Below are 24314 nucleotides of genomic sequence, written 5' to 3'. Positions count from 1 at the left end.
TGCAGTTCAGTCTGTCTGCTATTTTATTCCAACCGTTACTCCTGATCAGAGGCTTCCATAAATATTTAGTTCATACAAAGAGTTACGCTTCAACTAAGTTTAATGGTGCAAAGCAAAAATATTTAGTAGTGCGTACGTTTTTTTTTTTTTTTTTATAATTTCGTCAAAACTAGGCTAAGTTGTAACTTACACACAGCTGGTGCAACCGGCCCCTGCTGTCCTAATGTCGAATCAATGACATCATTTATATTTCTTAATACAGAAATTTGAAGATGTTTATGAGATCTGTTGGAGAAAGAGAGAGAATACTAGCACAAGGACTGCGTTAAAAGGGTATAGAGGGCGACAGAATGAGACAGGCAGATGAGAGACAGAGAACTGGAGTGCTATTGTGTAGACTTCACCCAGGTGCAGGGCACATTGAGTCAGACAGGAGCCACAGCTGACTGCTCCATTTTCCAAGCAGCACGGACACCACTGTCCTCTATCCACTCAAAAAAGGAGAGAGAGAAAGAGACATTTTCCCAGCAGGAGGACATGACCTTCAGTCTATCCCTGTATCCAGGCCCTTTATCTCGCAGTCGAAAAACACAGCCCTCTTTAAACCGTGGCGATTCGCTCAATTACGTTGCAGGTAATTTGTGTGGTATTGGGAATTAAAGTTTAATTAGGGCGACTGGAGTAATTTGGGCCTGGGTTTAATATAATCATGGTGAACTGGCTGCTTGTGAAGTGCCCTGATGTCAGGCTGAGGTAGATGAGATCCAATGGCGCTTTTCATCAACAAAGAACAAAGAATCCCGTCTCCCCCAGCCCTCTGCTGGCTTGGCTGAGATCCACCGGCACATTTTCACTCACCCATCCCTGTCCACACTCCCCCACCACACACCCCTAGCAGACAGCGGCGCAGAAGGTTTGGGCAGACAGAGACTGCAAGAGAAAAGGAAAACAAGAGAATTAAAAAGAGTGTGAAATAAATATGCCAAAGCCAGCACGTCCCTTTGTCTTAGACCTCATTCGCAAAGCCATGGACTCTCTGAGCATCAGAGAAAGCATTTCTGACAGAGCAATCGAATCTGTGGACACTTTTCAAAGAGCAAATCCTCTCCTCCACCACCCACCCCAGGCTCGGCAGGATAGAACGGCTTGTGCGCTCTGTCAAAGAGCATGTTGTTGCGTGGATGTGTGCATTTGCGTTCGGAAGGAAGTAAACACAGAGGCGTGTGGAGGCGGTCAGCATTAGGGTCTAAAAGAAGCCAAACAATAGATCCCAAACAGGATTCTATAAGACATTGTGAGCCTCGTCCCAGAGTCAATTTGATTCCACTAGATGAGGATGCCAAAAAGAAAAGAGGGGGAGGGAAATCAATGACAAAACTGGCTGGCAATAATGATCTCCATTCCATATTCAACCATCCATCCCTTCCTCCCTTCCTCGTCTTCTATCTCATTCCCACTTTGCCTGCAGTCTATCCCTTCACCCTGCTCTGATTTCATCCATACTGTCAGTGGATTGCTGAATGAGAGGCTTTTAGTGTCAGCCCATCTGGACTTTCAGAGCTAGAAAATTCCCCTGCTCATTCCTCAGGTAACAGGATGGTGGTTGATAAGGCAGAGAGTTGAGATGACATACATGGAGAATGAATAGACCGGGAACATCAAGGGCACCTTCCAAGAATTGCCCGAGGCTCAGTAACAAAATAAAAAGGACCCCAGCATACACACCTCTGCTACCCCCCAAACTTTGTCACGTATACTTCAATTTGTTCCCATTTCTTCTTTTCTCCTTTAATTGTTTTATAATGTCCTTTATTTCACAATCCTCGACGTGGCAACCTTGAATTCCAGCCAGTTCTATCACTCATCCTGCATTTACACCAACCTTAGAGCCAGAGCCAAGTGAGAGTCCATGTCAGCTGTCATTGCTGGAGCAGAGCGGCTCTCTCTCCGAGGGGTGTGAGCTGAAATGAAGATATGCTACGCAAAATAGTTAAAATTGGCAAAATCTTGTGGCCTAGCTTCAGAGAAGTTCTGATTTTTTTGCTCAGACAGAGTACCATGACTGATATGTCCTTCCACTAAAACCACCTGTCTGACGATTATGGCAGGGAGGTAAACAGTGTGCTGATAGAAATAAAAGAGTAGAAAGCTGCCCCAAGGAAAATGCGATGGAGTAACACATAATGGGCTGAGGTGTGTGGAGAAACATGGACTCTGTCTCAAAATCTAGTGAGTTGCTAACCTGAACAGCATATTTGGGGACCAAATGTAAATTCTGCATTTGGGGACATCATAGGCATGGTCACTGCTATTTTGCCAAGTAAGGCATGTTCCTGGATCAACAGATTTCGTTGATCCGGGAACAACATTTTGCTCTAACCTTATCCCAACCCCTAAACCTAACCCTACCCATAACATATCCCTAAAACCAAAGGGAAATGATAGGTGAATAACACTGATGTTGAAGCACCTAACCCAGGTTGCAAGCCTAAACTTGAGAAACGGTAAAATGTGATTGGTTGATTGGAATGTTGTTCCAGGATCAACAAAGATGTTGATATAGGTACATGTTGTACTTGGTGAAATCATGTTCATCTCATAGTTCCAGAGAAAGCTCTATACCTAAACGGCCATAAAATTTGCATATCTGGTCAGCAGAGGTAGTGAGTTGTCAATGCAAACAACGTGTTTGGGCATCATAGCCTCATGCCGAATATTTTGGCATCAAAATGTCCACGTACTGAGCTGAGCTAAGTAGCAGCCTTCGAGACAGCATTTTTGGGAATCATAGAAACACTAAGCCCCAAAATGTGTCTAGGTAGGCAGCTTACTTGGTTTTGAACCATGGCCTTTGTTTGTCACCACTGCAGCTCCTGAATGCAACAACACACAGCGTCGTCTCAAGGTCACAGCCAGCGTGTCCTCCGCTTCAGGGTAGAAAGGTTAATCTGTAGTTAAGGTGGAGCCAAAATTGGACTGAGCAGGGGTGTGGTGCAGAGATATGAAACAGAAAGAAAAGATGTGTGAAAGAGATATCGGTAGCGTGAGTGACACTGCGACCGCTTCGCATCATAAATTAGCCGAGCTGAAGAGGCACAGAACAGGAACAAGCGCAAAGTGGCGTGCCTCACAGGGAGAAATAAATGACTGTGCCCTTATTGAGCGCAGCAAGGCATATAGCATTTCAGGCCAGTAATGTCATTGTGCCTTTGTACCAGCATTATTGATGAAGTCTGTTTCAAAGAAAATAATCCCTCGGCACGCCAGCATTTGAGACTTCTCATTCCGTCTGAAAGATCAATGTAAGCGATCTTCGGGACGGAAAATGCACTGGGAGAACGAAACGCAGCAAGCGTGAGTGTGGGCTGGGGTGTCGAGAGCGTGGCCACAGCGGAGCGCTGCAGCAGAGAGAGGCTGAGATCAAAGCTGAGCGTTGCTTCACTGGAGCGCAGCACTGGGAGACTAGAGTCTCACCTGCCGCAAAACCTCCCTCTCTCTACATCTGCTGCATCTCACCCCTCTGCTCTGCTAATGCCCTCTCATGCACACGCAGACCTGACGAAGAATATCAATCAGCCCCGCAACCCAATTTAAAGCAGCTCTTTCTTTTAAAATGTAGAGTCGCAATTCCCAAGATACTATGTGCCTGGTTATATGCGCACACACCGGCAGTAGCTGTATCGGTCGTTCTCTGCATCTGAGAATTGAGAGATGTTGTGCGTCATCAGCAGTCGGCATTTGTGTTCCTTTAGTCTGCCACAAAGCAGCTTAAAGCCTATCGTGCTGGTGCAAACATGCACTTCAATCTTATTTAGGTTTTATTCGGGCATTAGGGCTCTCGGAGAGGAGCTTTAGACTTGATTTACCTGCGCACACACACACACCACACGTCTTTCGCTTAGTATCACACACCCTAATGCACGGACTAAAAATCGATCACAGGGAGAGGGCTCTCACTATGCCTTACCCAGCACCGTCTCTGAACAGCTCTCATTTCAGACCCCTGAGGTGTGATGCCTTGGGCACGGCTGGCACAGATGAAATGGGCACCAGGCACCTCACTGCAGGGAGGGCAGGTTTGCTTTTTCACTCCTCTTAGCGTCGTCATGCCAACGGTGGCAGGTTTTAGCATTTAAAGGGCACTCTCTGCAGCCCCGTAATAGAAGAAGCGGCAAAGAGTATTCTGGGGGAAAAAGGTGTTGAGTGCAATTCTAAGCTAATTGGGGGATTTGTGTCCTCTGTGCAAGTCATTCAAAAGCATCGCCTGCTTCTGCAGCCAGACGCATCATCACATTGTGGATATTATGACTCATGATTTTCGAATGATGAGGCTGTCAGTAAAAAGGCATTTGAATTATGTTGGACAATGCCACATGAGATGATTTTATGTAATCCTAAAAAAGATTTATAAGCAGTCATATTTTTTTTTTTTCACTGTCTACTGACACAAATGGAGTATAGAGTAAACTCTTTAAAAATGTGTAACTACAGTTTAAAACTGATTTGTGAGTTCATGTTATAATAAACATATGAAAAAAAAAAAACTAAAATGTATAAAAACTATGCCAATGGTTACTAATAATCTTACATTTCACATTAATTAAAGAAATTGTATATAAAAAATTAGATGTTTCATACATACATATTTTTAGTCATTAATTAGTGTGTATGTGTGTGTGTGTATACATGTATGGAGTTTTATCTTTTTTTAGGCCATAAATCACCATTTTAAGGAGATTATGACTTTTTTTATCCTGTGTTAATGTTATGATGCTGTCATAGTTTTCAAAACAAACAAAAAAGTAATAGAACACCAAAGTGTACCATATGGTTTACATGGAAATGCTTACAGCAAAGGAATTTTATCGAAAATTATACATTGGACATTTTAATTAAATTGGAAAATACATTTGTAATTAATGTAATAATATGCTTAATGTAATGGATATGCTTATTTACGCCGTGTTTTGGAGGTAAATTGGTGAGTAAACCAACAACTTTTGAAATACATGGACATCTGGACATTCCAGGTGTCCATTGCGAATAATGCCTTTAACCCTTTATTTTCCGGAGACTACTGTTTCTCGGTATGGTTCTGTTCTTTCAAAGGTCAGTAAAAAGCCGCAGTGATGTCAATCAAAATGACATCTCAGAGAGATAGACTTCACGCCTGGCCAAGACAGACAGTCCAGTTGAAAGCCTCCGATCTGATTAGCATCTTTCAGGCCAGTGTGAACCATTCAAAGCAATATGAGCCATCTCTGAAAAACCGACACTCTTGTATAAGAATTGTTTCACCCTAAATTATCCCTAGAACATAATATTTGCATGTGATGCAGTTTGGATTCAGGTTGTGAATCACGTTTTAACTAAACAAACGCATCTAACTTGCATATCTGTGAGCGGGTCTTGCAGGAAACAGATTAAATTTGGTCCTCAAGATCAGTTCATGTCCTTAACGGACTGCGCTGAAATTGAATTGACCCCTTACCCTGACCTTCACTCCAACCTCCTTTCCTTCTTCCTTGGCAGCTTCTCTCCTGACTTAATGTTTGCTTTGGTTGAAAGCTCCTTATGTGCAAATTGTCTTTCTTGTGCATTGTGCCCCTCAATCTTATAACTAAGCTGTTTTATGAAGGATTCAGAAAATGCCAGAGAGCTTGTTTATTGGTTTATTATTTCTCAAATCCAATAGTGTGAGAGTATTTCTTCACCTTATCTCTAAAACAAGGAATTTGTATTAATATAGCTCTTGACTATGCTCCAAACTATACTGCCTCACTGTCTACAGCCTTCATAGAGCCTTCAACATAAGTGACTGTAGTTCACATGTACTTTGGACAAAGTTGCCTTTGATTTAATGCTAAAATGAGCCATTCAATATATCTCACCCAGACATTTGTGTATTTTAGATATTTCCACATTCCCTATACAATCCATAGTAAATGCATAATTGAGTCAGATGACTGTCCAACGCTCGATCTGAAAGTGAGAGTTAAACAGGCCTCTAGAGAAAGAAAGTTTATTGACTGCATTTGAGGTAAACACACATGCAGATAGAACAGAGAACACTCTATTTATACATGCAGTCACTACTGTTAATGAATGATTTTGTAGTGAATTTTGTAGTAAAAGTCTCTTGGGGAATTCTGCCTTAAAGTACGTAGAAGCTCATTGAGCTCACAGCTGGCTTAAACATACCCCTCCACAGTCTCTTTTTCTGCTTCAACAAGCTTCAAAAATACAACATGGAGGAGAATGACGACAAATAACACCTACAAATCAAGTAACAGGAATATAATTTTTACCTATGCATCTTTTTAAAGTCGTCATCAATTCGCACCTACTTTGTAGCACTGTGGAAGTAAGTTTGAAACACATTGCCGTAGATTTTGACTCATTCTGGATATGGGCCAGTCCATGCTGGTACACTCATGGTAAGTTCTACAGTAAGGGTGTCTTTGTCATTATTTGGTACCCCAGGAGACAAATTCTGCCCTCTCAGCAGACCTAGAAAACTTACTGTACCTTTTAGACCACGCTCTCAACAGATCTCTGGCTGTGTCAGCAACATAGCCCCACACAAGTCTTTAATCAGCTGCACACAGTGGATCTGTCATGCAATATGTTCAAGCAGAATGATCTGAATGCCAATGATTCTACAAAAAAGTATTTGTATTGCAACAAATTTAATGTGGGATAACTTAATATGTGAAAGGGGAAGCAAGATCCATCATGTCACTTGCTCACTCTGACCAGCTTGTACAATTCAACACATACTGTTTGCATTTTTAAAGGCTTAAAACATAGATCCCAAGTGGTCTTATTTGGGTCACTGTGTAAACAAGCAGAGCAGCAAACAAGCAAAACTGAAGCAGTAGTGGATGGTGGGGCCTCTTTGGAGGGTGCTAAGAGGGGGGCACATTGCTCTTGGGCCTGATGACTTCAGACAGTGCGCTAGTGAGATGAATAATGTGTGTGTCTGATGGGACTAGGCGGCCATCCCTCGACAGGCCTACAGCACTGGAGTGGAGAAATAGAACAGCCTCCATCTATGCCTACAAAACACACACTTGCAACTTTGAAGTCATTGCTGAGAAGAGAATATTACCTGAATATCACATTGCCAACTGTATCAAATTACTGAGCAAGATATACGGAAATAGTACATATCGAAAACAAATTCTGAGTAGCACCAATAATAGAATCCTCTTATTGCACATGCACAATATTAAATATCATTTATTTTAATAAAACACTTAATGAGCCAATGATAAAATGCTTTGTTTGTTTGTTTGTATGCATGGTCCTTGTGAATACATGTTTTAAAACCATCACGTGTATTTGAGAAAATGTATAATAATAATAATAATAATAATGTAGCTGCACATATTATCACAGAAGATGAAACCACCAAAATGTGGAATAGATAGGCTCAGATTCCTAGATTCAATATGATACAATAATGATTGATTGCAGCTGCAGTAAGGGAGAGTAAAATTTTATAGTGCTCATTGAGAGATATATGATTTGATTTTATGAATGATATGTACATTATAATATGATTTGTTTTAGGACAAATGCAGCAATAAATTCAAATTAATTGAATGAGAGAATGATCACTGATAAGAAAACAAAGCCACTAAGCACAGCCTCTGTCTTTCTATCTTTTCTCTCTCTTTTCAAAGAGCCCCCTAGCCGGAGTCATGCAGTCCTTCAGAGAGCGGAGTGGTTTCCATGGCAACCAGCACTGCTACCAGCAGGAACCCCAAGAATTATCGCGCCTTGAGAGTTATAGACATCATCACAGCCAGTCCAGACAGGGCTATGAGCCACACTCTCTAGCTGCTGCAGGGTTGTCAACAGCGGGAGCAGGTTCTAAGGACTGTTATGGACAGCAGACCTATCCCGTCTACACCAGCAGCAGTGCTACTCAGACTAAAAAACCATTTAGAGGAGCCAAAACTCCAAACCAGCACATGCAGGCTGGCTACAGCAATCACATGGGCCCTGGATACACAGCACAGTATATTAGTGAAGGTCACTTGCAGCAAAAATGGGATGAGTCAGCTCAGATGACCCAATTTGAACAGGACATGGTGGGACGGCTGGAGTCTGGGGTCAGTGGGTCATCCCAGTACCTAGAGCAGAACATGCTCGCTATCTCTCAAAGTCAGTGCCATCTCCCCTCCCAGTCCTCTGCCACAACCTATACAAGTTCCCATCAACAGGGCCTCCCACCCAATCCAGCACCATCTCCTTTAATGTATCCACAGGGCCACCTCCATTTCCCTCAGCATTCGCAGCCCCCTTCTTCATCTTCATCATCTTACATGGAGAAATGTAATACAATGCCACATGGCTACAAAGGCTATGGTATACCAACTAATGCACAGTACGGAAGACAACTCAGCAATCACAGCAGTCTAAAGCAGAGTGGATACAGGCCTCAGAATAATTATGGTTATCAACAAACTCCCTCAAGATCTGGATTTGAACAAGGCTCCCTGCAGGGAATGTCTGGGACACAGGAGAACCTTCAGAAATTCCAGCACTACAATCAGCCCCAGCAAAACTACTGCATTACAGACATTTCTGTAAGGTCACCAGAACAATACTACCAGACCTGCAGTCCAAGTTCCAGTCATTCACCTGCAAGGTCTGTGGGAAGATCTCCCTCATATAACTCTACACCATCCCCCTTAATGCCAAATCCTGACTCATTCCAATATGGCCAACCTCCCATTAATCCTGGAGCTTCCTCGTCCACAAGTTTGCAAGACCAAAATATGTTGATGCCTCCTAATACCCATTCATCACCCAGTGTGAACCACCAGTCCCAGAGCTATTCTGGCTCCATGAAAGAACGATTCTCGGAAAAGCTCCTGTCCAACCCCAGTTTGTGGAGCCTCAATGCCCTGACATCTCAGGTTGAAAACATCTCTAACAATGTTCAGCAGCTGCTGCTGTCAGAGGCCCTTATGGCTAACAAAAAGACCAGCAAGCGAAACCATCCAAAAAAGGGAGAAGACTATAGAGGTCAGTTAAAGGGTATGGAAGAGTCATCTTGTCCTGATAACCAACATGGTCCTCCTCCATCTGATGCATATAGCATTCCCAGGTCCATGACATCAGAACTACAAGAGGGAGGATACTCTAGCAGCACTGAGGACCAGATGGACAGGAGCTATTACTATTTTGGTCAGGACAAAGGTCAAGCACACACCCAGACACACCCGCGTCTCAGCCTTGACACAGTGTCCACTTGTTCCTTAAACTCAGCTGATGATGTATCAGTTAGGTCAGGTGACTCAGTTCGAAGCCTCCAGAGTGTAGCCTCTGAAGATAATCTCAACTGTGACCCCAGAGTACAGAGAGTATTGACTGGAGAGGAGCCCAACAGCTCTCTCCGTTGCATTAGAGATGAGAGGTCTCCCATCAGTGTAACAGCTCCAAGTCCTATGAAACAAGAGAGTAATTCACCACCAGACATAAAGCGTTCAGAGAGTACTCTAAAGGAGAACTTTGAGGAGACAGCATGGACTGAGAGGATGGTTGATGAAGAGGAAATTGGACAAAGAAAGATGTCTGCAGACCACGAGTGCAAAGGGGAGGTCACTGAAAAGCAAGAGAAGTGGTTGGAGGATGAGAAAAGTCCTTCTATATTTCATAAAATAAATAAAGCAGTATTAGAGGAAGGTTACTCATACGAAACAGAAACAAATATTTACCAAGGTCTGCAAAACAAATACAGTTTAGATAAAGGAAACTCAGAAGAGATGGACTGTTTTTCTGAACTTAATCACAAATGTAATGAAGACACAGAAATAAAATCAGAACATTTCAAATCAGAGCCACAGACCACTGTTGAAATGCTTGTGAAAACATCACCCAGCAATTCAGGCACTAATCTGTATTTGCCAGATAAAGAAGAAAATTCAAAGAGTGAGAATTCAGTAGATAGCCTCACATGCACTGAGGGACCAGTGGACACCCTTGAGGAGCAGCCGTCTGTCCTCTCCCATAATTCCACTGAGGTGAGAGATGAAAAGGAGAATCTGACAACCTCAGAGGAGGTCATTAATAATAGAGCAAGTACATCTGAGGAGATGGGAAACATGCCACAAGTCAACACAGAACCTGCAGAAAGCTTTAACCAGGATGTACCACACAGAGGCAGTGAAAGGAGGTCAACCATATGTGACATTGCACCTCAGCCTCACACTGCCAAGAGTGGCTTCTCAGCTCTCAATGAGAAAACAACACCTTTGGCTCAGGCAAGGGATCATCACATTGATCGTAGTGATGCAAAGGTACTGGAGCCTGACTCTCCTCAGTTGCCAGGCAAGTCAATACTGCACTCTGCACCATCTTGGGCGGACACACCACCCTCTCCCAAGAAAGGGGATGAGGATATGGAACCGGGGATAAGTTGTCCCAGTGCAGTGACTCCCTCAGCCAAACCAGAGCCTTTGGCCCCATCTGCACATACGAGAATGTTCGGTAAGAAACATGCACGGGGCAGGAGGAGACCAATGCATTCAAGTGTAGGAATCAGAAGGCAGCTAAGTGTAGAAGGAGACAGTGCTCCACCTTCTGCCCAAAATCCCAGTATGCCCTCCAGCAAAAGCGCTCTTATTCCTGATCAGATGGAAACTGCCCACCAGAATATTAGTAGTCAAACACAGAAACTTGTGACAGAGAGTTTACCATCGCGGATGTGCACTCGGTCCTACGGTTCACAAAGTAGCCCAAAGGTCTGCCCTCAAGAGAGAAGGAAACCAGGTCCAAAGCCTGGTCCAAAACCAGGTTCAAAACTAGGTGTAAAGCCAGGTCCAAAACCAGGTCCAAAGGCTGGTCCAAAATCAAATATAAAACCTGGTCCAAAGCCTAGTCCAATATCAATTTCAAAACCTGGTCCAAAACCAGGTCCTAAACCTGAAGTTATGCCTAGTATAAAACCTGGTCCCAAACTAAGTTTAAAATGCACAGGGTCCACAGAAAATGCAAAGCCTGGTCCAAAACCTGGAGTAAAGCCAGGTCCTAAACCTGGTCCAAAATCTGGTTCTAAACAAGGCTCAAAGCCTGGGGCTTTACCAGGAGAAATGCTTGTTCCAAAGCCAAGTCAAACCACCACAGAGTCAAAGCCAATTGAGGGGTCAGTAACTAAAGGTCCAGGTAGACCAAGAGGCATCACCTCCAAGATAAAATCAATAAAACGAGATGAAAATATTCAGATTACAAAAGACCTTACCAAGGAAACACATGAACTTATTTTGCAAGATGTGAGCACAGCATTAACTATGGACACACTTGTTGGTGTGGTGGACACCACTAAGGATGAAACTGTGGGTTCCACTTTGGAGTCCACTCTAGAAAGCAGTTGTGTAAAGTCTTTAGCAAGAGATCAAAAGTCCATGGTGCTGAGATCACGAAAACAAACAAAAGAAAAGTTGACTGAAGATAAGGAGCAAGAGAGTGATAAATCAAATGAGACACCTTCAGCAATGCTCTTACACTCACAAATACAGAATGTTACTGTGGATCAGTCATGTAAGACCGAATCTTCAAATCTTGAATTACCTAAACAGAAGGATGTCTCTACAGATTCACTTCAACAACCAAATGAAGAGATTGTTTCCATCAAAAGAAAATACAGTTTACCATCATCAGACACCAAAAAGAGGAAGAAAGGTGTGCAAGAGAGTCAAGTGAAGACACAGCAGCCCCCATCAGATACAGTCACAGGAGTCTGTATTGCAAAGGGAAAGCGAAAGAGAGGACAACATTTGCAAGCAGAATCTGTAAGCACCACTGTAACCGCTGATAACCCTCCCACCGATGACATAAGTGACATGCCTTCTGTACCTCCTCAGTGTCCCACTAAAACCAAATATTTGCCTCCTCGGAAAGGCAGGGGACTTAAATATGAGGCAATGGTTCAGAAAATCACATCCCCAGGGTCCAAAAAGCAACCTTTAAATATTCAACCAGATATTGTACCAGATGAATCAACATCAAAATCAGTGCCACAGGCACCAGAGCCAAAGGAGACAATGAACGTCCCTGAGTTGACTCACATGGAGGGCGAAAGCACAATAAGTACACAAGAGACCCAAAACACAGGAATTCAAACTCCAAGGAAAAAGAGGAGAACCTGGGCCACTGTAGAGAGCAGCGATGCACCAGATGTAGCCCTGGAGGCCGGGAGCCTAGTTATCAACACACCAAGACTAGCCAAACAGAGAGCCATTAAAAACAACCACGAGATGCATCTGAAGCAACGAAAGAGGAGAAGAAAAGGCACTGAACCACAAGAAAGCATCCCCATTGTTGAGAAACAGGAGCCTAACCAGACTGATATATTACCCCCACCTCCACCCTCCTTCTCTTTACCAGAAACAGGTGAACAGACACAGTATGAGGAGCCACCAACAGAATTTTGCTTACCACAAATAAAACCCAAACGAGGCAGGCGGCCATCACTCAAAAAGAAACAGGAGGAACTCTCAAGTCAAACAGAAGATGACAAAGTAAAGGAGAAAAAAAAGGCTGGCCAGAAAAAAAAGGTTCTGAATGTCCTCAAAGTTGTAGTGAGGAGACCTAAGATCAAGACAAAATGCAGCAATGATCTCCCCCCAACAGTGAAGGGGACATTATCAGACTTGCATCCAGCACTAGGAGATGGCAAATGTTCTTTCAGACCATATGTACACATTGACAGCCCTTTGGAGCTAGCATCTCTTTGTACCATCATCAACAGGCCTGAGGAAGAACAGATGCTCAGCCAGGCAAGAAAAAAGTGTGCAGCTAAACTGAAAAATCTAGTCACTGTTACCAAGGCAGTATCAAACTCCTCAGTAATGCTCCAGGGGCCCTTAGTTAACAAAAGTCTAATTGAAAGGTGTCTAACGTGCTGCCTATGTGGAAAGCCAGCAAATTACAGAGAGCTTGGGGACTTGTGCGGCCCCTATTATCCTGAGGACTGCATACCACGAAAAATGCTGTCTTCAACACACAGGAATGATTTTAGGCAAAATAGCAACTGTGCAAATGAGACAGAGGTCAGATGCATCGCAGAGCAGATCAACTCACAGAGTGCATGTGCGAAGGACGCCTATCAAGATAGTGCAAATGAAGGACACAGCTGGCATCCCAGGAGGGGGAAAAGGGCAATTAGGGAACCGTTAAGAACCCGCCCCACCTTGCGGATGAGATTCAAAAGACTGCTGCAGTTGCAGAGCAGACTTAGTGGAGCTTCTCCCCCTGCTGGTGAGGAGGGCAGTGGAATGGCTCTGCAGAGATTGCAGATGGAGGCTGAGGCGAAAGAGCACTGGGCTCATGAAGCTTGTGCTGTCTGGACCACAGGCATAATCCTGGTAGCAGGCAAACTCTTTGGGCTGAAGGAGGCTGTTCAGAAATCTGCAAATGCAGTAAGTGTTTCATTTATATTAAACACCCTACATTAATAACTTCCTGTACTGTTAAAAAAAAAAAAGAGACAAGAGCACATCTCAGAACATGTCTGGAATAGCATACTCAGAAATAGCTATATACACCACATTGTATCCCACCACAATTCAACTGGAAACAAACTCAACTGTGATATCATCGTGACTTTTTTCTAGACACCAACAAAATCCTTTTTTCTTTTTTTACACATAATTATGTCAAAATTTCAAAACAAATGTATTTCTGAGATGTAGCACACTACTGTATACTGAAACAGTATACTATTTTCATAAATTAGTACACATTAAACAGTAAGGAATATATTAAGGTTCCATTCCAAACAGTGTAATATAACATTGCAATGATTAATACTCAAAAAGAACCAAATAATAATAATGATAATGATACTAATAATATACTTTGAGTCTAGTGGGCATAGCATTATATTAGTTATACTATATTATCTGCAACTTGTGGTGGCTCAGGGGGCTGTGAAGGAAAGAGTCGATAATTTAGAGAGAAGCTCCTCAGGCCTTCTGTCTCATCACAGAAATGCTCCAGGTGCCAAGGGGAAGGAGCTTCCATCTGCTGCAGCTGGAAGAGCTGTACACAGAGGTACCATTATGTCTGCGCCAAAGAGATGGGTAAGAGTTCTGACATATTGAAATGTGCTGTTTGTTTGTCTACAATATTTACTGTCCATCCAATGACTCCACCCTCCACTCCACATGAAGCTCTGTAGAAACAAAACAGGGTATGCAAGCAGGTCGCTCCGTGTACCTTCTGGTCATTTGATTTTCTACTTAATAATAATCAAATTTAAGCTAGATTTTCATATTTTTTTCATGGGAAAAAAAGGAGATTATACTTTAATATTTATTTCGCATGTGTGGGCAGCCCTGAAATGCCCCCTTTCAACTCATTCTGTCTTTTGTATACTGCCTTTCCTATCACGCAGAATAAGAGTTCATCTGATATACTGCTCTGCAAATTAGTTACAACAACGTTTCTTCATACTGTTTGGCATATATTTGTTGCCAATAGCCTAGGCTACATCTTGTTTAGAGCACAACAACACACTTCTCGGGTAGGCGGAGGTGCCGGCATGATCTCTTGCATTGTTTCCTGGTAACAGCGGTGGAAAAAAAAACATCAAATACTCCGTCATTTTTGGTCATACAGATAAGAGTAAGACATAAGTCTACTTTTATTAATATACACTCACAATAATGATTTTGTACAAAAAAAGAAAACAAAGTGCACTTTCTGCCATCTCTGTCTCCGTACAGAACAACTTTCTGAAACGCGACACAAAAATTAACCGAAACTCAGCGAATACTTGCCTCACAGACGTGAGACATGTCTATTGAAAGTTTGATTCAAGATTTTGATTCAAATTTTCTGATTATGTAATCGGTATAAAAACCAATGAGAGGTACAGTTGTTCCCGTCTGAGCTGATTATAATATATGCAGCAAGCTATTCATTTGGTAATCATCCATGTGAACATGTAAGCGCCCCCATCACCTAGCTTACTTTTCATCGTTTTTGGAATAATTCGCGCTGTGGAGAATAAGCCTTAAATTTACCTCAGAGGAAGAACAAGATGCGAAGCGTGGCTTGATTCAGCGGAGGATATCATTTATGATGAGGTACTTACATTAGTTAAAGTGTTTTTTTTTTTTTTAAATAAACGTATACACATTTTACTAGTTGGGCTTTTCCCTAACTATATCCTATGTAGAAGACTTTAAATGATCTGGAAGAGCGATAGTAGGCATTAATATGATTATGCTTCAGTTCATAATTCCAAAGTTCAACCTATAATTGGGCCATAAGACACTGCAGTAGACCAATTATTAGAGTAAAAAATTTAAGAAAAGTTTTATTATTAATTGTGTGTTATTCTATGTTGGGTTGGGTTTTTCCTATGAAACACAAATGAAGTTATTTTTCATTTGCGGTTTTTCTTAGACCTACTTTCCTCCATGTTGTTTTAGATCACATAAAAGCAAAATTCTGTTTTATTGGGTATAAATTAAGCCATCTCTGATTTGTCAATAACATTCATCAGCCGTGAAAATATAGATTTTTTTCTTAAAAGTTTTTGTAAGTGGCGCTAGTACATGACAAGGATTCTCGTGAACAAGCTTGGCTCGTCTGCCGCGTCTCTCCTATTGAAAATGAATTGAGTTAGCAGTTGCCACGTACACCATATAGTACAGAAGACCGGGGAGGGTTGACTAAAGTGGTGTTTCAGGGCCGCCTACACATGCAAAACAAATATTAAAGCATAAACTAATGTTTCTACCCATGAACCAAAAAATACGAAAAATCTCTTAAAAAAATACATTTATCTTTAAGTAGAAAATCAAATGACCACTAGTACACTAGTAATTATATGTACTTGGGTATCTATAATTACTAGTCCTTTGAAGGTGTGTTTACACTTGGGACTAAAAACATTTAGTCCTGGTCCGCTTAGCGTTCACATAGGCATTTTTACACCGAACCTAAAGATACCAAACCTAAAGACATAGGGATATGTTCACAATCAGATTGGTCGGCTTTTATTACGTATATTTCGTGACTTACCGAAAATCCAAAACAATGCTGTGTGCTGGGCTAAATGTGCTCACTATGTGTACATATGATGGTATTTTGACCAGCTGAGAACTCAAGAGTTTATAAAATGTGTAAATGAGACAAAACAGCGGCAGGAATCCCTCCGTCCCACACACACATATAAAGATCTGCTGCGAGGAGACGTGGTTCTGATACCTGTACCGAACTGAGATGGGCAACATCACGACTATGACGAGAAAAAACAGGTGTGCTTGAGCATTCTGTCCTTTTTAGGGTCGCATCTTGTGACATCATGTCCTGTTTTTCTTTAGTTGTTTTCTTTGGTCCGTATTGCATTAATTTTTCAGTCCATCCGCACCAGAGTTTGTTTGGAAGCAGACAGAGACTCATCTTTTCAGCGATCTCGGTCTGCTTGTTTGGTGCGCACCAGGGTTCAGATGGCAGCGTTACTTATTCAAATGAACCACACTAACAGAGCAATCGCACCAGGTTTCATTTTAATCTTACCAAACATGCCAAGTGTGAACACACCCTTCGTCTCCCAAACCAGTATGTTCATAATATCATGACAGGAAGTTTCTGACCAACAAGTAAAAACAACCAATTATGCATTTTATGATTTTCTGCGACGGTTAGATGAAGGTAAATCTGACAACGGCGCTGACAGAATAAATTTTCTATGAAGTACACCTAATTAACCTCTTACGCTGTAGGCAAACGTGATGATATCTACTTTACCTATTACAATTGTATTAGTAGTAGACTATTTATTCCATTCAAGCACTCAACTGGAAGTGGCAGATATCGTCTGCTCTAGACAATATCCACCAGATAGTCCATTAATGCTCCGTGGCGTGTCATCCGAGGCTGAGACTAGATTCCCTCCATCATGCATTGCTCTTTTCCATCAGAAATTGCCATCATAGAAAGTGGTGGTTACACCACTGGAGATGGATCTAGTCAGAAACAAAAGGGCAAGCTGATCTTGTATTGCGTTTTCAATGGCATTTTCTAATTTATGCCTTTGGTTCTTCCCTTTCTTTTCTTTTTCCAGGCTGCACGTTTCAAGAAGAGACCTTCTCCATTAGGTGTCCGGATCACAAGGTAAGCAGGTGAATTGGTTTTGCACACAGCAAAGGACATCTCTGATCTAAAAGACATTGTATCATGAACTTCAGTGTCCTTGTTACATTCTACCACCTCCAAAACAACAGCAAGGAGTGAAACTAGACAGCAGAGCACAGTTCCTCATCAGCACCATCTCTCAGGGCAGCAGAAGAGCCCTGAGCATATCTCACCCTTATCTGTCTGCTATTGACTGTGCAGCTCACCACTGACAGCAGAAATTAGTGAAGGGATGTTAATTAGACATTCTAGGCTCTCTCAGTCTCCTTGTTCCCCTTTAGGAGCCACAAACATTAACGAGAAGAAAAAAGAGAAGACATTTAGAAGTGCTGCCTGATGATTATTACTGGATCGGGACCAGACACATTTTTCACTCAAGGTCTTGGCTCTTGCATGAAGCAGAAAGCCATCCCCAAGTTTTTCACCGGGCCGAGCGGTTCTTAGAATGTTAAGGAATGGTTCCAGTTGTGTTTCAACTTGAGCCTGGTACGGCACGGCATGATTACAAACCGTTCTCGGCCCGGAATTCTCGTGCTGGTAGAATCCATAAAGTGATGTCACAACAAAGGATTGGTCACTTGTGTGTTGCCTGGCTACCAGTTTCTCTGTAGCTGGCTAAGCGCTCTATTTGAGTGACGTAAACCACAAATGAATCATACAATTTTAAAAGAAATATCTGATCATCCTCCATAACGCGGTCGCTACACATCTCATATTCTCTGTAAACTCTTGCGTTACCAAGGCAATTACTGACGCTTTTGTGTTACGTTCCAAAGAACGTCCGTTAACAGCCCCACAGTGGAAAATGAAACCGTAACCGTACCAGCTGGCCCGGATCGGCACGGATTGGAACGCAGTGAGAAGTATGAATTGATTGGAAAGTAATAACATTCCCCTCCTCACCAATCCACACCACTTGGGGTATCATTCATATTCGTAAAACAAAAACAATACGGCAAGTTTCACGCCAAGTCGCCAAAGTTTAATACTTAGGGTTTGTATTAAGAAATGCAGGCCTGGTTTCACAGACAGGGCTTAGATTAAGCCAGGATTAGGCCTTGGTTCAATAAGGACATTCAAATAGCTTTTATAAATGTGCCGTAGAAAAAAAAAGAAAAAAAACATTACTGGTGTGCATCTTGAGACAAAACAATGGCAGTGACAATTTTTAAAGATATGTCAGTGCAAGTAGCTTTCAGTTAAAACAGTTCAAACATGCCTAGGACTAGTCTAAAACATTGTCTGTGAAACCAGGCGAATATTAGTAATGCTCACCTTAGCTTAGTTTCACATGCCTCTTCGTTTTTATACTGTTGCATTTGCTTGTGTATTCGCCACCTACAGGCAATCTGTGAACTACAACTGAGGTAGGTCAGGGAGAGAGAAAGGAAAAGCGATAGACTGAACTAGAAAGACTGAGAAAATGGGCATGGTAGAAAGCGAGAAAGAAAAATGATATTCAGCAGCTTCCTGTCTGAGACCGTGAGGCAAAACCTGGATGGAGATCAAAACACCCCACCCTCCTCTCTCCAGCTCTACCCCTCCCTTCCTTTTTCGCCCTCCCACGACAAAGGGAGAGGAGAACAGAATGAGAGAGAAACAGACAGACAAACAGAGCAGAGGAGAAAGTTCAGAACAAGCAGAGCACACATCAGCAGGGGGATCTAAAGGCTTTGGGTCTCTGGGATGCCAATTTGCCGCTTTAATGAAAGCGAGCGGTAGAGATACCACCCCCGTCCAAGTCTCCTAGGAAATCTCCTCCACCTCCTCTTCATCTTCCTCTTCTCCTCTGTGCTCACACGCACTCAGCGGCGAGCTCTCTTTTAGGTTCACGTGGCTTGAGAACATGACAACAGCAAAGCAGCACAGGCAGAGCTTTAAGTCAGGCCGAAGAGGGCAGCACAGCAGGCAGGGCAAGAGAAGGATACCGTTCTTTCCCCTGTTCTTGCATGAGAAAAACTCCATTTGCATTTCCTCAAGGAAATACCAGTTCTTGTCAGGCAACAAAAGAATATTTTTAAAGTTTTGGGTAAATTTAGGTTCTGCATCAGAGCCGTTTTGCCATTGTTACTGACACTCGGCACTCATCTCATATTAAGTTGGCCAATCACAATTCAGTATGCAACTAGTTGTAAGAAAAAGAACACAAAAGCAAATGTAGCAATGAAGTCATGGCAGATGTTCCATCAATGTGAGTCAAGAGATTCTCTTAAATAAAATAAACAGTGTTCAAAGTTCACATTTTAAACCTGGAAAAGCCACCTGTATATGAGGCAGATCATGTGAAGCACATCCAAAGTTAACCGAGAATGGTGTTAACACCAGATGTAAACAGATTCTAAGTTAAAGCGAAATTCTGTCATTAATTACTCACCCTCCTGTCCTGACTTTTGTGCATCTTCAGAACACAAATGAAGATCTTTTTAATGAAATTTTAGAGATTTCTGTCCCTCCATTGACAACTACGCAACTACGTTTTGAAGCTTTAAAAAGTTCATAAAGAGATGGTAAAACTCATCCATATGAATTGAGCAGTATAGTCCAAATTTTCTGAAGAGACTTGATCACTTTATAGGATGAAAAGATTTAATTTAGGCTTTTAATCACATATAAATATTGATCAGCAAATTTAAACAAACGTGCTGCGTAACACGAGAATGAACCTCATTGGTTCTTGCTGAAGCTCAAACGTGCTGCGTAACACGAGAATGAACCTCATTGGTTCTTGCTGAAGCTCAAACGTGCTGCGTAACACGAGAATGAACCTCATTGGTTCTTGCTGAAGCTCAAACGCGCTGTGTAACACGAGAATGAACCTCATTGGTTCTTGCTGAAGCTCAAACGCGCTGTGTAACACGAGAATGAACCTCATTGGTTCTTGCTGAAGCTCACACGTGCTGCGTAACACAAGAATGAATCTTATTGGTTCTCGCATGTCAAGCGAACATGCTTGAGCTTCAGTTTACCACAACTGATGTGTGAGTCGAGTAATGTTTATATGTGAATAAAAGACTAAATCAATTCTGTTCATCATATAAAGCGATTGAGTGTCTTCCGAAAATGTGGACTTAACCGCTAAATTAATACGGATTGGTTTCACAATCTCTTTATGAACTTTTTGAAGCATCAAAATGGTAGTTGTGTAGAGTGTCAATGGAGGGACAGAAAGTTCTAAGATTTCATCAAAAAGATGTAATTAATGACAGAATTTTCATTTTTGTGTGAACTGTCCCTTTAAGCGTTGAACTAAGACCTTTGTTTGGAACACGAGAACGTGATGAATATCAATGCAGTCCTGCCTAACAAACACTGTAACCAGGGCTGCGGTTAAATCGCGCTGTAAGAGAGATACTGATTACCAGCGTTGAAAAGCAGAAGGATTAGTTCAGAGATCAGAGAGAAAGCGAGAGATTGGACCCAGAGCAGAGGAGGGAAAGAGAACGAGTGCAACAGCATGAAAAGCTGCGGAGGAGGAGAGACATAAAACAACTATAACATCCATGTCAGCGCAATTAGGAAACGGTCCTGCAGTGTTATTTTCGATTCCGATCCCAACTCAATGCAGCTTATAGTACATTAAACATTTTTGTAAAATATTTTTACTAGTTATTATTGTGTAAACTTAGTTCATTTAATTTCAGCAAACTTGTGTAGGCTACATCACATTTTTCGTCATTAGGCTATATCAACAACCATGGTCATTATGTCAGTCATCCAATAAGTTTTTGGTAATATCTTGTTATGAATCAATCAATCAATAATGACGTGCTTAGCATAACATTTATATGCCAAGACAATGTGCAGAATAGAAATAACAAGCTAGTTAGCCATTGCTCTGTGGTAAGTAATCAACTTTCATGAAGGAGGATCTTTTGGACATTTTAAAACATCTTTTCAAATGTATATATCAGACTGATGTTGAAATGATCAAACAGATGGAATGTTTCCAAGTGAAACAAATGAATATCAAATCATCAAAGAATTCATTAAATCCATTCCTTATACTTACTGTTATTTGTGCTGTTGTTTTCCCTCCAAAATGATGTCACTTCCTGGATGATGATGTCATGTTTGTTAAAGGTATATTACATAAGACTCAAAGTATGGAAAGTAATAATGGGGATGCAGTAAAACATAAAATGACACAATATTCCCAAGTAAACATGTTTTGTTTGTAGCATTTCCATTGGAGTAAGGAAAAATGAACACCTGGAAAGCTAAATAGTGAAATAACTGTGATATTGTTAAAATGACTTCCGTCTTTAAAAATGGAGAAATCCATACATTAAGATATATGAGGTGGCTTAATAATGCATATGAATGAGGAATATTTCTCCACTCTTACGCATTTCAAACGGATCTGTTTTTCAGGCGTTGTAATATATACCGGCGCATGAAGACTGGTGAATGTCAGCTATGCAGTAGAACAAGGACATGCGTTTGCCTGTGTGCTGTAAGTTGCTGTGGACACAGAGAAAATCTGGGGCTTCAGTCGAAGCACAAAAATACTGTAGCAATACTCACCCAAGATCAGATCATCTCCGAATCCATCCGGCCCGGCTCAAACAGAAGAACCTTCGTGACCAAAAGCTGAAAAAGGGAAAGACACTTTTGTTATGAATCTGAATGTGCCATTCTTCCATTTTATTCCGTATTCTGGAGCGGATGTTATCAGTCGGGGACACCTGGTGGTGGATTTGGCCTGCTGCCCCAAGCGCTGGTTGGCACACGCGTGCTTCCGCTGTGGAAGGGGGATTGAAATTTGAAGATGTCATGCAACACTGGATGTATTTCAATGGACACTTACATGTTACAAAGAAAAAAAGAAAAAAAAATTGTACATGCTGTGCTTTACAGGTCTAAATATTCTGATATCATGCGGGAAAAAAAATGCATTATTTTAATATACTGCTACTCCAAGTGTAGGCTTATTTTTATGTGCATTTGAAGACAAAACAGCATCACTGAGATGTCCATCAGTGCATCCGGATGGAAAAATATCCTGCGTTCGTACAGTGTTTGGGGGTCACGCATTGTAATCAGACTTATGTAATCGGATTACTTTTTCAAGTAACTAGTAAAGTAACACATTACTTTTAAATTTGCAACAACATATCTGAGCTACTTTTTCAAATAAGTAATGCAAGTTACTTTGTTTTCCTATTTATTGACTGAATTTGCATTTCCTTCAGCCTGAAGCTTATCCGTTTCTTGTTTTTTTTTTGGTGCGAAAGGACCTTTAGATTAGCCAAAAATATAACTTTTTTTTTTTTTCGATAAACAAGCAAGCAAGCCCAGCCCAGGTAAGAAAAAGTAACACAAAAGTAATTTAATGCATTACTTTCCATAAAAAGTAATGCAATTAGTTACTTTCTAAGGTGTAACGGATTACTTTTAAAAGTAACTTTCCCCAACACTGCGTTCGTATTATGTGTATCAGCTTCTCAGAATTAGGAGAGTTGAACCAAAAATAAAAATTCTGTCATCATTTTCTCAAAGCCCTTATGACTTTCTTTCTTCTGTGAAACAAACCAAAATGGCATATTGTAGAGCAACAGCACATTTAAATAAAAATTTTCTTGGAATATAGCACTCTTCGAACAGGTTTTTATGATACTTTTTTTTTTTTCTTTTTTTTTTTTGGGAGCTTGACAAACCGAGTCCCCGTTCACTTTCTCTGAGTGGAAAAGGGCAGCTTGGACATTCTTCTAAATCACTCAAATGAAGAAAGAAAGTCATATGAGTTTAAAAAAAAAAAAAAAAATCTAGATGAGGAAATAATGGCAAAATTGTCATTTTGGATTAACGTTGAGCTTACGAAAGCCTCAGCACACCGAAGAGATCCATATACCACAAACAGATTTTACATTTCTGTTCATGTTATTGGTGAAACGATGCAAAAGACAACGTGAAAAACTGAACATGAGAATCCATAGTCATTTAATCAGATGTATATGTGACTAACATACAGTATTATATGCTTCACTTCACTGCAGTATTACAGGTAAGACCGCGCATAGAGATGACAGAACCATCACGTAATTATTTGATTCCTAATTCTAAGTAATTGTGTATATAAGTATTTGATGCTGTTTAAATGTAAGATGTGATGTACTATTATAATTGTGTATAGTATTTCTTAGAGATGTTTATTTTCTATAAAACAAATATGTTATTGCTTACAAAAGTTATTAAAACAATGAATTAAAAGGACTGTTTTTGGAATTGTGTTTGTCCACAGCTCATATTGCAGAGTTTCTGTGTGTTTGGCATCTTCTTTTTATGTAACGCTGCAGTGAAATATAATAGATGTGTGAACATGAACAGATGTCTTTGGAATTGAGATCAAAATCACGTTTTGTTTTGTTTTCGTGCATCTTTGTTGGCGCTCAACGCAAAGCAATTCAGTGCTATTATCCTTAAAGATGTCTCTGTCTCACAGCCAGTGGTCTGAAATTACATCTGGAGGCATGCAGAAACGGATCCATGCCTTCTTGCTTTCTTAACACCTTTATTTACTCTGCTGGGGCTTCTGTTGGTTTAGCGAGGTAGAAACAAACCCATTCTATTTCAAGTTAAAGAGTTCGCCACATCTCATCATCACCCAACCACCAGCAGTACACATGACTTTCTGAATTTATTTGAGAAATTATACTTTTCTTGCATGACAGGAATATTCTACCAGGTATATATGTAACTTTTTGCCCTCTAGTGGTTAAAAACAAAACTGCGTGCATGTTGCGGAAGGACCTTGTTTTGGTTGTGCTTCGGCTCTGCGTGACTGTGCGGATTAATATGATTATCATACTGTTCATAAAACATTCAGTACTCGACTATAACCAGTTTATATAGAAAGGATAGGCTGTCTAGCTAAGTACTTTAGCTTTTCACATTAATAGACACGGTACTTCAATGAAAATAAAAGCATGCAACAACAACCATAATGAAACGACCCTTCAATTGATAATGCTTTACAATGATCTCTGTCAGAGCTAATTATGGCAATTTACGTTATCTGTTCAGTAAAACAACTCACATGTTGAATAGTAAAAACGCCATATCTGCATCGCTTTTAGCCTTTTATAACATTTCAAAACCCTTCTCTCCATCTCCGAAAAGCCGCGAGCCAATGTTGATTCCGGGTTTTCTTT

The 24314-nt window shown here is 41.2% G+C and overlaps 1 protein-coding gene across 1 annotated transcript in view; it reads left to right on the top strand.

Annotated features, from left to right (window-relative positions):
- Window positions 1-21977, top strand: part of rai1 (retinoic acid induced 1) — a 56655-nt gene extending 34678 nt beyond the window's left edge. Inside the window, exons 2-5 of the mRNA XM_084430011.1 lie at window positions 7689-13433; window positions 14003-14096; window positions 17093-17142; window positions 21535-21977. Coding sequence (XP_084286137.1) covers window positions 7707-13433; window positions 14003-14096; window positions 17093-17142; window positions 21535-21543 — 5880 coding nt within the window. The 5' untranslated portion in view covers window positions 7689-7706 and the 3' untranslated portion in view covers window positions 21544-21977. The remainder of the gene's footprint in view (window positions 1-7688; window positions 13434-14002; window positions 14097-17092; window positions 17143-21534) is intronic.
- Window positions 21978-24314: the final 2337 nt, after the last annotated feature.

Source organism: Rutilus rutilus, assembly GCF_951802725.1.
Source record: "Rutilus rutilus genome assembly, chromosome: 1".
In the NCBI taxonomy this organism is placed as follows: Eukaryota; Metazoa; Chordata; class Actinopteri; order Cypriniformes; family Leuciscidae; genus Rutilus; species Rutilus rutilus.
The sequence above is the reverse complement of the archived record's forward strand: the minus strand, read 5'-3'. Positions and strand labels throughout refer to the sequence as shown.